Source organism: Salmo salar, chromosome ssa27 (genome assembly GCF_905237065.1).
Source record: "Salmo salar chromosome ssa27, Ssal_v3.1, whole genome shotgun sequence".
NCBI classification, from domain to species: Eukaryota; Metazoa; Chordata; class Actinopteri; order Salmoniformes; family Salmonidae; genus Salmo; species Salmo salar.
In genome coordinates, this window is record NC_059468.1 from 24,467,194 (window position 1) to 24,480,132 (window position 12,939).

Below are 12,939 nucleotides of genomic sequence, written 5' to 3' on the forward strand. Positions count from 1 at the left end.
AATAAAAGGGAACACTTAAACAACACAATGTAACTCCAAGTCAATCACACTTCTGTGAAATCAAACTGTCCACTTAGGAAGCAGCACTGATTGACAATACATTTCACATGCTGTTGTGCAAATGGAATAGACAACAGGTGGAAATTATAGGCAATTAGCAAGACACCCCCAATAAAGGAGTGGTTCTGCAGGTGGTAACCACAGACCACTTCTCAGTTCCTATGCTTCCTGGCTGATGTTTTGGTCACTTCTGAATGCTGGCGGTGCTCTCACTCTTGTGGTAGGATGAGACGGAGTCTACAACCCACACAAGTGGCTCAGGTAGTGCAGCTCATCCAGGATGGCACATCAATGCGAGCTGTGGCAGAAAGGTTTGCTGTGTCTGTCAGCGTAGTGTCCAGAGCATGGAGGCGCTACCAGGAGACAGGCCAGTACATCAGGAGACGTGGAGGAGGCCGTAGGAGGGCAACAACCCAGCAGCAGGACCGCTACCTCCGCCTTTGTGCAAGGAGGAGCAGGAGGAGCACTGCCAGAGCCCTGCAAAATGACCTCCAGCAGGCCACAAATGTGCATGTGTCTGCTCAAACAGTCAGAAACAGACTCCATGAGGGTGGTATGAGGGCCCGACGTCCACAGGTGGGGGTTGTGCTTACAGCCCAACACCGTGCAGGACGTTTGGCATTTGCCAGAGAACACCAAGATTGGCAAATTCGCCACTGGCGCCCTGTGCTCTTCACAGATGAAAGCAGGTTCACACTGAGCATGTGACAGACGTGACAGAGTCTGGAGACGCCGTGGAGAACGTTCTGCTGCCTGCAACATCCTCCAGAATGACCGGTTTGGCGGTGGGTCAGTCATGGTGTGGGGTGGCATTTCTTTGGGGTGCCGCACAGCCCTCCATGTGCTCGCCAGAGGTAGCCTGACTGCCATTAGGTACCGAGATGAGATCCTCAGACCCCTTGTGAGACCATATGCTGGTGCAGTTGGCCCTGGGTTCCTCCTAATGCAAGACAATGCTAGATCTCATGTGGCTGGAGTGTGTCAGCAGTTCCTGCAAGAGGAAGGCATTGATGCTATGGACTGGCCCGCCCGTTCCCCAGACCTGAATCCAATTGAGCACATCTGGGACATCATGTCTCGCTCCATCCACCAACGCCACGTTGCACCACAGACTGTCCAGGAGTTGGCGGATGCTTTAGTCCAGGTCTGGGAGGAGATCCCTCAGGAGACCATCTGCCACCTCGTCAGGAGCATGCCCAGGCATTGTAGGGAGGTCATACAGGCACGTGGAGGCCACACACACTACTGAGCCTCATTTTGACTTGTTTTAAGGACATTACATCAAAGTTGGATCAGCCTGTAGTGTGGTTTTCCACTTTAATTTTGAGTGTGACTCCAAATCCAGACCTCCATGGGTTGATAAATTGGATTTCCATTGATTATTTTTGAGTGATTTTGTTGTCAGCACATTCAACTATGTAAAGAAAAAAGTATTTAATAAGATTATTTCATTCATTCAGATCTAGGATGTGTTATTTAAGTGTTCCCTTTATTTTTTTGAGCAGTGTATATATTAAAAAAAAATTGCTGATTAATCGGTATCCGCTTTTTACAATTATTTTTAAAATCGGTATCGGTGTTGAAAAATCATTAAAAAAAATTAAAAAAAATAATAATAATAAAAATCAAAAATATATAGAAAAAAAAAAATAATCGGTCGACCTCTATTTGGTAGCATTGCCTTTAAATGGTTTAACTTGGGCCAAACGTTTCAGGTAACCTTCCACAAGCTTCCCACAATAAGTTGGGTGAATTTTGGCCCATTCCTCATGACAGAGCTGGTGAAACTGAGTCAGGTTTGTAGGCCTCCTTGCTCGCACACGCTTTTTCAGTACTGCCCATGGGATTGAGGTCAGGGCTTTGTGATGCCCACTCCAATACCTTGACTTTGTTTTCCTTAAGCCATTTCGCCACAACTGTGGAAGTATGCTTGTGGTCATTGTCCATTTGGAAGACCCATTTGCGACCAACCTTTAACTTCCTGACCGATGTCTTGAGATGTTGCTTCAATATATCCACGTAATTTTCCTTTCTCATCATGCCATCTATTTTGTGAAGTGCACCAGTCCCTCCTGCAGCAAAGCACCCCCACAACATGATGCTGCCACGGTGGTGTTCTTCAGCTTGCAAGCGTCCCCCTTTTTCCTCCAAACATAACGATGGTCATTATGGCCAAACAGTTCTATTTTTGTTTCATCAAACCAGAGGACATTTCTCCAAAAAGTACAATCTTTGTCCCCATGTGCAGTTGCAAACTGTAGTCTAGCTTTTATTATGGCGGTTTTGGAGCAGTGGCTTCTTCCTTGGTGAGCTGCCTTTCAGGTTATGTCGATATTGGACTTGTTTTACTGTGGTTATAGATATCTTTGTACTCGTTTCCTCCAGCATCTTCACAAGGTCCTTTGCTGTTGTTCTGGGATTGATTTGCACTTTTCGCACCAAAGTACGTTCATCTCTAGGAGACAGAACGCGTCTCCTTCCTGAGCGGTATGATGGCTGCGTGGTCCCATGGTGTTTATACTTTCGTACTATTGTTTGTACAGATGAATGTGGTACCTTCAGGCATTTGGAAATTGCTCCCAAGGATGAACCAGACTTGTGGAGGTCTACAATTATTTTCTGAGGTCTTGGCTGATTTCTTTTGATTTGAGTTAAAGAGTTAGAAGGTAGGCCTTGAAATACATCCACAGGAACACCTCCAATTGACTCAAATGATGTCAATTAGCCAATCAGAAGCTTCTAAAGCCATGCCATCATTTTCTGGAATTCTCCAAGCTGTTTAAAGGCACAGTCAACTTAGTGTATGTAAACTTCTGACCCACTGGAATTGTGATACAGTGAGTTAGAAGTGAAATAATCTGTCTGTAAGCAATTGTTGGAAAAATTACTTGTGTCATGCACAAAGTAGGATGTCCTAACCGACTTGCCAAAACTATAGTTTGTTAACAAGAAATTTGTGGAGTGGTTGAAAAATTAGTTTGAATGACTCTAACCTAAGTGTATGTAAATTTCCGACTTCAACTGTATGTCAATAAGGTATTATTTTTTATTTGAAATTTGCACACATTTCAAAAACCTGTTTTCGCTTTGTCATCAAGGGGTATTGTGTGAAGATAGAGGATTTAAAAAAAATGTAATACATTTCAGAAGACTAACAAAATGTGGAAAAAGTCAAGGGGTCTGAATACTTTCCAAATGTACTGTATCTTTAAGATATTTTCTAATTTCTCTCCCTCATGAGGTAGAATAAAAAAAGTTCACAGAAGTAACAAGGTAGACCTAATAATTAGTTATAGTTTTGACTGATATCAAGTTTGTTTATGAATTATTAAGTGAATAAAACTCGTAATTCTGTAACAAATCAGTTTCGGAATTACTGCAATTGAATTAGCTACAATGGGAAATCATAGTAGTCACAAACCACAGTTGGGTTATCAGCTACAGTCCACTGGAATACTGTTATGTTCAGCTCATAACAGTTTTTTACCCCTCTTTCTGTCGTCTGCTGGTCAAAGCATATTATGACAACAACATCTCAAATAAGCAAAGAGAAACGGCAGTCCATCGTTACTTTAAGACATGAAGGTCAGTCAATCCGGAACATTTCAAGAACTTTCTTCAAGTGCAGTCACAAAAACCATCAAGTGCTATGATGAAACTGGCTCTCATGAGGACCGCCACAGGAAAGGAAGACCCAGAGCTACTGCTTCTGCAGAAGATAACTACACCTCGCAGGCCAAATAAATGCTTCACGGAGTTCAAGTAACAGACAACATCAACTGTTCAGAGGAGACTGCGTGAATCAGGCCTTCATGGTCGAATTGATGCAAAGAAACCACTACTAAAGGACACCAATAAGAAGAAGAGACTTGCTTAGGCCAAGAAACACAAGCAATGGACATTAGACCGGTGGAAATCTGTCCTTTGGTCTGATGAGTCCAAATTTGAGGAGATTTTTGGTTCCACCCGCAGTGTCTTTGTGAGATGCAGAGTAGGTGAACGGATGATCTCCGCATGTGTGGTTCCCACTGTGAAACATGGTGGTGGTGGTGTGATGGTACTTTGCTGGTGACACTATCAGTGATTTATTTAGAATTCAAGGAAAAAAACACAGCATTCTGCAGCGACACGCCATCCAATCTGATTTGCGCTTAGTGGGACTATCATTTGTTTTTCAACAGGACAATGACCCCAAAAACACACCTCCAGGCTGTGTAAGGGCTATTTGACCAAGAAGGAGAGTGATGGAGTGGTGACCAAGAAGGAGTGGTGCATCAGATGACCTGACCCCCACTATCACCTGACCTCAACCCAATTGAGATGGTTTGGGATGAGTTGGATCGCAGAGTGAAGGAAAAGCAGCCAACAAGTGCTCAGCATATGTGGGAACTCCTTCAAGACTGTTGGAAAAGCATTCCTCACAAAGCTGGTTGAGAGAATGCCAAGAGAGTGTGCAAAGCTGTCTTCAAGGCAAAGGGTGGCTACTTTGAAGAATCTCAAATGTAAAATCTATTTTGATTTGTTGAACAATTTTTTGGTTACTACATGATTCAATATGTGTTATTTCATAGTTTTGATGTCTTCACTATTATTCTACAATGTAGAAAATAGTACAAATAAAGAAAAACCCTTAAATGAGTAGGTGTGTCTAAACTTTTGACTGGTATTCTATATTCAAGCATGGTGGTGGCTGCATCATGTTATGGGTATGCTTGTCATCGGCTAGGACTAGGGAGTTTTTGGGGATAAAAAGAAACGGAATAGAGCTAAGCACAGGCAAAATCCTAGAGGAAAACCTGGTTCAGTCTGCTTTCCAACAGACACTGGGAGACAAATTCACCTTTCAGCAGGACAATAAACTAAAACACAAAGCCAAATATACACTGGAGCTGCTTACAAAGACGACATTGATAGGGCTTGAACAATTTTTGATAGGGCTTGAACAAATTTTGTACAATCCAGGTCTTCAAAGCTCTTAGAGACTTACTCAGAAAGACTCACAGCTGTAAATTGCGGCCAAATGTTATTCTAAAGTTTATTGGCTCAGGGATGTGAATACTTACGTAAATTAGATATTTCTGTATTTAATTTTTAATACATTTGCAAAATGTTCTAAAAACATGTTTTCACTTTTTCATTATGAGTATTGTGCAATTGCTTTAAATGTAATCTATTTTGAATTCAGGCTGTAACAACAAAATATGGAATACGTCAAGTGGTATGAACACTTTCTGAAGGCACTGTATGTTTCCATCTTAATTCGGAACAGAGTTTTTGGCAAACCTGGTCACATAAAAAAATTAGGGAGATTACCCTAATTTTGTTACCAAACTTTGCATCTGCACAGTTCTTCCAGTAAATGTGTTTTTGTTATATTCTCTGTGTAAATTGTTCAAAGTATTGTTCAAAGTAGTCCTTGTGCATGGAGTTGTATGGTTTGTCAAACTTTGAAATCAATGGTTTTGGTTTAGAATACATTTTAAAGTGAACATTGAGTCAAAGCATCATTCCGTTACAGTGGAATTGCCCTATAGCAGCTTTATTCTGGGCTACAGTAGTGAGTTTGTGTGTATCAAACAGCATACTGGACCACAGTCCCCATGTTTTTCTATAAACCACCTCAATCCATTCTGACCCTAAAACCAACTCTGCCAGTCAGCACTGCCGCCCCCCTCTTCTCAGGTGTCTGGCATAACAGGAGTACAGGCACGGGGGGGGGGATCAGTCAGTGTATATGGGAAGGGGGTCAGTTTTATGACACTGGCAGCTGCAAAGCCCAAAAGAATTCACTCACAAACACACACATGCCTGACACGCACTCTCTGAAAGGTCCCCCCTCCACACACACACACACACACACACACACACACACACACACACACACACACACACACACACACACACACACACACACACACACACACACACACACACACACACACACACACACACACACACACACACACACACACACACACACTAGCCGTATCACTCTGTTTGCCACTTGTGTCTGCAACAGAAAGCCAGCCAGGCTGTAAGGGGTTAAAACACAACCTGGCCACCTGGTCTGTCAGACTCCAGCTGGTCTGAGGAGAGAAGGAGTGTAAAAGAGGAATGAAGGCTTCTGTCTGAGGAGTCCTTATTGAGAGAGAGAGAGAAAGGGTGAATGAATCTCCTCCATCCATTCATCTCTCACTCCCTCCTTTTGCGGGTGTGGGAGAGCATGGTGATGCCTGATACTGGCTGTGATTAGTACACAGATGTGCCCCCCACACACACACACACACCACCAATGTTTAACATGGGGTTATTTAAATCAAAGCATAGCTATCATTTTCTCGCCTATAAATAACAATACAACAGTGAGGCATGTTAGTATCTGTCTGTACAGGCCATTATAATTATGACACTGACTGACTACAAGACAAGAACCAACAACACTCCTATTCTTCTCTCTAATAGGCAATTCTCTAACTTCCCATGGAAAGCTATATGGACTAGTCAATGGAGTCCCCATTTAAATCGTTTTTTAGTCCAGGACTAGGCTTCATCTGTGACCGGGAAATCTTTAGAGTGGCAGGTTCTACCCTCTTATCTAAAACTCCATACCGGATCTGCAGCCACATTGGTTGGGTCTCTTTTAACAAATGTAGTTCATTATGCAGAGGACTATGCAAAATGTTAGGCCCATGTCAAAACTACAAATGTAAATCTTCTACTGGCAGCCAGTATCTTCCTTATCACTACCAGTTAGGATGTTTGAACCATTATAACACTAGCCATAACCAAACACTAGCTAAAGGCTTGGTGCATAGTTCACTATTAGCAACATTCAACCTTATATTGTGTGTGCTGTGCAGTATACGCATCTGTATTGTTTTGCCGGGTGCTATTTAAATTGTGCGTGACAGATTCCCTCTCGAGGACAACAAATTATTCTATTGAAAACATTCACAAGCTAAGTGCATCTCTAACCCTGGCAAAAACGTTAGGCTAATCCACAGCCAACCAAAACAGCGGATGTGGTCCCTCAGTCTCACCTTGTCTTCCTGAGCTCTGCGACATACGGCATGATGGGACTTGCGGTCCGGAGAGGGTTTGGGGTGAAGGAGGGGAGAGGGGTGAGGAGGAGAGGGACGAGGAGGAGAGATATGTTCATCTTCCTCCTCCTCCTCCAGCACCACGATACACACACGGCTCGCACGCTCCGACCGCATCGTTAACACACATATACAACGTACCCCCCTTATACAGACACACACATTGTACCGCTCACATACACACACGGCTCTGTAGTTCCAACTGCCCTCGTTCTCTTAAAAACACACTGTACCCCCTCTCCACACACCAGCCCCCCCACTGTAACAGTGCAGCTCCTGGGGTATAATATAATCCAAGCTGAAAGCAGCTCTGTCCTCTCGATGTCCTCCACTGTTCCCGAGCTACAGCAGTCTGGCAGCTCCCTCTCCCTCACACACACACACTCTCTCTCTCTCTCTCTCTCTCTCGACACACAGTGGCTAGGGATTCCTCAGTATAATGGCAGCAGCGGCATGCGGCAGACTGATCTGCCTGGCTAGCACACAGGAAGCTACATATCCTCACTGCCGCCTGTGCTGCTGTAGCCAAACACACGCTCACATACATACACACACACACACACACGCCCTATGATTAGTGAGGACAATGCTGTGAGCCGGAGCTGTGTGTATTTGTCTGCATTTGTTGCTCTATTCAGAAAGCTGCTGAAACCAGCGCTTTCAGAGAGACAGAGAGAGAGAGAGAGATGAGAGAGAGAAGGGGGAGGGGGCGAGAGATAGAGAGAAAAAGAGGGGATGGGGTATGGTGAAAGGGGGAGGGGAGAGGGAGAGCGAGGGGACAGCTAGCAGTAGGTAGGTAGCTCAGCAGCATAGCTATCCTCTTGTTCTCAGTCCAGACAGACAAGCACTGACAAAAAGGTCACATCCTGGATCTGGTGCAGCAGTACTGGTCTACACTGTAGAAGTCTGCATTGTTCTGTAGTGGTCTGTACTATATAAGTCTGTATTGTTCTATAGTGGTCTGTACTATATAAGTCTATTGTTCTATAGTGGTCTGTACTATATAAGTCTGCATTGTTCTATAGTGGTCTGTACTATATAAGTCTGCATTGTTCTATAGTGGTCTGTACTATATACAGTGGGGCAAAAAAGTATTTAGTCAGCCACCAATTGTGCAAGTTCTCCCACTTAAAAAGATGAGAGAGGCCTGTAAGTTTCATCATAGGTACACTTCAACTATGACAGACAAAATGAGAGAAAAAAAATCCAGAAAATCACATTGTAGGATTTTTTATGAATTTATTTGCAAATTATGGTGGAAAATAAGTATTTGGTCAATAACAAAAGTTTAATCTCAATACTTTGTTATATACCCTTTGTTGGCAATGACACAGGTCAAATGTTTTCTGTAAGTCTTCACAAGGTTTTCACACACTGTTGCTGGTATTTTGGCCCATTCCTCCATGCAGATCTCCTCTAGAGCAGTGATGTTTTGGGGCTGTTGCTGGGCAACACGGACTATCAACTCCCTCCAAAGATTTTCTATGGGGTTGAGATCTGGAGACTGGCTAGGCCACTCCAGGACCTTGAAATGCTTCTTACGAAGCCACTCCTTCGTTGCCTGGGCGGTGTGTTTGGGATCATTGTCATGCTGAAAGACCCAGCCACGTTTCATCTTCAATGCCCTTGCTGATGGAAGGAGGTTTTCACTCAAAATCTCACGATACATGGCCCCATTCATTCTTTCCTTTACACGGATCAGTCGTCCTGGTCCCTTTGCAGAAAAACAGCCCCAAAGCATGATGTTTCCACCCCCATGCTTCACAGTAGGTATGGTGTTCTTTGGATGCAACTCAGCATTCTTTGTCCTCCAAACACGACAAGTTGAGTTTTTACCAAAAAGTTATATTTTGGTTTCATCTGACCATATGACATTCTCCCATCCTCTTCTGGATCATCCAAATGCGCTCTAGCAAACTTCAGACGGGCCTGGACATGTACTGGCTTAAGCAGGGGGACACGTCTGGCACTGCAGGATTTGAGTCCCTGGCGGCGTAGTGTGTTACTGATGGTAGGCTTTGTTACTTTGGTCCCAGATCTCTGCAGGTCATTCACTAGGTCCCCCCCGTGTGCTTCTGGGATTTTTGCTCACCGTTCTTGTGATAATTTTGACCCCACGGGGTGAGATCTTGCGTGGAGCCCCAGATCGAGGGAGATTATCAGTGGTCTTGTATGTCTTCCATTTCCTAATAATTGCTCCCACAGTTGATTTCTTCAAACCAAGCTGCTTACCTATTGCAGATTCAGTCTTCCCAGCCTGGTGCAGGTCTACAATTTTGTTTCTGGTGTCCTTTGACAGCTCTTTGGTCTTGGCCATAGTGGAGTTTGGAGTGTGACTGTTTGAGGTTGTGGACAGGTGTCTTTTATACTGATAACAAGTTCAAACAGGTGCCATTAATACAGTTAACGAGTGGAGGACAGAGGAGCCTCTTAAAGAAGAAGTTACAGGTCTGTGAGAGCCGGAAATCTTGCTTGTTTGTAGGTGACCAAATACTTATTTTCCACCATAATTTGCAAATAAATTCATTCAAAATCCTACAATGTGATTTTCTGGAATTTTTTTCTCATTTTGTCTGTCATAGTTGACGTGTACCTATGATGAAAATTACAGGCCTCTCTCATCTTTTTAAGTGGGAGAACTTGCACAATTGGTGGCTGACTAAATACTTTTTTGCCCCACTGTAAGTCTGTATTGTTCTATAGTGGTCTGTACTATATAAGTCTGTATTGTTCTATAGTGGTCTGTACTATATAAGTCTGCATTGTTCTATAGTGGTCTGTACTATATAAGTCTGTATTGTTCTATAGTGGTCTGTACTATATAAGTCTGTACTATTCTATAGTGGTCTGTACTATATAAGTCTGTATTGTTCTATAGTGGTCTGTACTATATAAGTCTGTATTGTTCTATAGTGGTCTGTACTATATAAGTCTGCATTGTTCTGTAGTGGTCTGTACTATATAAGTGTACTGTTTTATAGTGGTCTGTACTATATAAGTCTGCATTGTTCCATAGTGGTCTGTACTATATAAGTCTGCATTGTTCTATAGTGGTCTGTACTATATAAGTCTGCATTGTTCTATAGTGGTCTGTACTATATAAGTCTGCATTGTTCTATAGTGGTCTGTACTATATAAGTCTGCATTGTTCTATAGTGGTCTGTACTATATAAGTCTGCATTGTTCTATAGTGGTCTGTACTATATAAGTCTGTATTGTTCTATAGTGGTCTGTACTATATAAGTCTGCATTGTTCTATAGTGGTCTGTACTATATAAGTCTGTACTGTTTTATAGTGGTCTGTACTATATAAGTCTGCATTGTTCTATAGTGGTCTGTACTATACAAGTCTGTATTGTTCTATAGTGGTCTGTACTATATAAGTCTGTATTGTTCTATAGTGGTCTGTACTATATAAGTCTGTATTGTTCTATAGTGGTCTGCACTATATAAGTCTGTATTGTTCTATAGTGGTCTGCACTGGTCCTTAATGGTGTCTATGTTGCTGTGTCTATGTTGCTTTGTAGTGGTCTATAAGACTGTAGGGGCCTGAACTGGTCTGTAATTATGTCTGCACTGGTCTGGTCCATAGTTTCTGTACTGCTGGTTTGTAGTGGCCTGTACTGGTTGGTGTTTTTATTCAGGCACAAAGGCTCTGCTGTGTTCTCCATTAGGATAAGAGAGGCTTTATCCCGCTCACAGAACTTAAAGAGAAGTGTATGCCAGTGTGTGTATGTGTGTGTGTGTGTGTGTGTGTGTGTGTGTGTATGCCAGTAACCCCATTGGTGCATTGGTGGCTGAGCTTCCCCTATTCCCTCATTATAAAAACTGGAACAAACTGGCAAGACAACTAGAGCAGTGTGTGTGTGTGTGTGTGTGTGTGTGGTCTGTTGTAACTGTTTTCATATGGGAGGCAGAGCCTGAGAGCCTAGAGGAGCATTCTAGCCTAGCCACAAAACCCCATTAAATCAGTGTGTGCGCGCGTGTGTGCATGCATTCTCCCGCTTTGCTTTGTGTGTGTGTGTTGGAAGACTTGCAATAGAGCAGATGTAAATCATATGACCAGTCTGTGTCCCCAGTCTGTCTCTATGGTATAGACATCGGAGGGGCTATCAACACCAGATTTGGTCCATTTACAGAAAAACAGCACCAGTTAGAAGAACCACAGAACATGTCTATTCTGGGAAACATTGTCCCATAAGGGTGTACTGACATATAGTAACATCCCACGGATGATCAAAAGAAATAGGATGCACCTGAGCCCAATTTGGATTTTCATAGCAAAGAGGTGTGAATACTTAGGTAAAGAGATGTGTGTGTGTGAGAGAGAGAGAGAACAGGCATGCTTACCCTGATCTTTTCTCTAACCCTGCTCACAGGAATCTGTGTGTGTTTGTAATGTAAGACTCATTCACACATGGATGCTCACACGTACCCAAACACACCCAAGGCCTACACACCCACGGCAACGGGTAAGTATTTGTATTCAGTAACATAGGGACAACCAGCTCCAGCCTCATGTGAACGGATCCACACACAGTCCTGCATCAATCAATACAATTTGGGTTTGCGCTTTGAGGCTTGAAAACTGACAAACCACATGTGTGGTTCCCATTGTGAAGCATGGAGGAGGAAGCGTGATGGTGCTTTGCTGGTGACACTGTCAGTGATTTATTTAGAATTCAAGGCACACTTAACCAGTATGGCTACCACAGCATTCTGCAGCGACACACCATCCAATCTGATATGTGCTTAGCGAGACTATCATTTGTTTTTCAACAGGACAATGACCCCAAAACACACCTTCAGGCTGTGTAAGGGCTATTTGACCAAAAAGGAGAGTGATGGAGTGCTGCATCAGATGACCTGGCCTCCACAATCACCTGACCTCAACCCAATTGAGATGGTTTGGGATGAGTTGGACCACAGAATGAAGGACAAGACTGTTGTAAAAGCATTCCAGGTGACAACTTCATGAAGCTGGTTGAGAGATTGCCAAGAGTGTGCAAAGCAGTCATAAAGTCAAAGGGTGGCTAATTTAGATATATTTAACACTTTTTTGGATACTACATGATTCCATACGTGTTATTTCGTAGTTTTGATGTCATCACTATTATTCTACAATGCAGAAAATAGTCAAATAAAGAAAAACCCTTGAATGAGAAGGTGTGTCCAAACTTTACACACACACACACACACACACACACACACACACACACACACACACACACACACACACACACACCCTTATTTTTGGCACTAAACAGTCTAAACCCTGTCTACGCCAGGGGAAGGGTTCTACTAAGCTATATGGAATTGTTTTAAGGTCATACCAAGGATAATTTTACTATTTGATTTAGAATTTTAAGACCCCTTGAAGTATCAAAATATATATACATTTGTATATTATTTGATGAAAATGTGTATTTCTTCTTACTGCTATTAGCCCATACAAACGCATTGAATAACAGATACTTTTTTGGGGACTATCTAATAAGGAAGTTTGTTCTCAAGTCCGTCCTATATAAAATTCAGAAAGCATTCAGAATCCTTGACTTTACACATTTTGTTGTTACAGCCTTATTCTAAAATGTATTACATAGTTTCCCCCCCCAATCTATACACAATACCCCACAATGAATAACCAAAAACAGGTTATTCAAATTCTTTGCAAACGTATTAAAAATATAAAACTGAAATATACCATGTACATAAGTATTCAGACCCTTTACGCAGTACTTTGTTGAAGCACCTTTGGCAGCGATTACAGCCTTGAGTC

At 42.7% G+C, this 12,939-nt stretch overlaps 1 protein-coding gene across 2 annotated transcripts in view; it reads right to left on the reverse strand.

Annotated features, from left to right (window-relative positions):
- The window catches only part of LOC106588741 (serine/threonine-protein phosphatase 6 regulatory ankyrin repeat subunit A), a 55,660-nt gene that overhangs the window by 31,078 nt on the left and 11,643 nt on the right, over nt 1–12,939 (reverse strand). Inside the window, exon 1 of one of the 2 annotated variants that reach the window (XM_045709294.1) lies at nt 7,101–7,657. The exons of the other annotated variant lie outside the window; for it this stretch is intronic. Within the exon in view, the coding sequence (XP_045565250.1) occupies nt 7,101–7,277 (177 nt within the window). The 5' untranslated portion in view covers nt 7,278–7,657. Of the gene's footprint in view, nt 1–7,100; nt 7,658–12,939 lie in introns of those variants that run through there. 2 annotated transcript variants of the gene reach the window in all.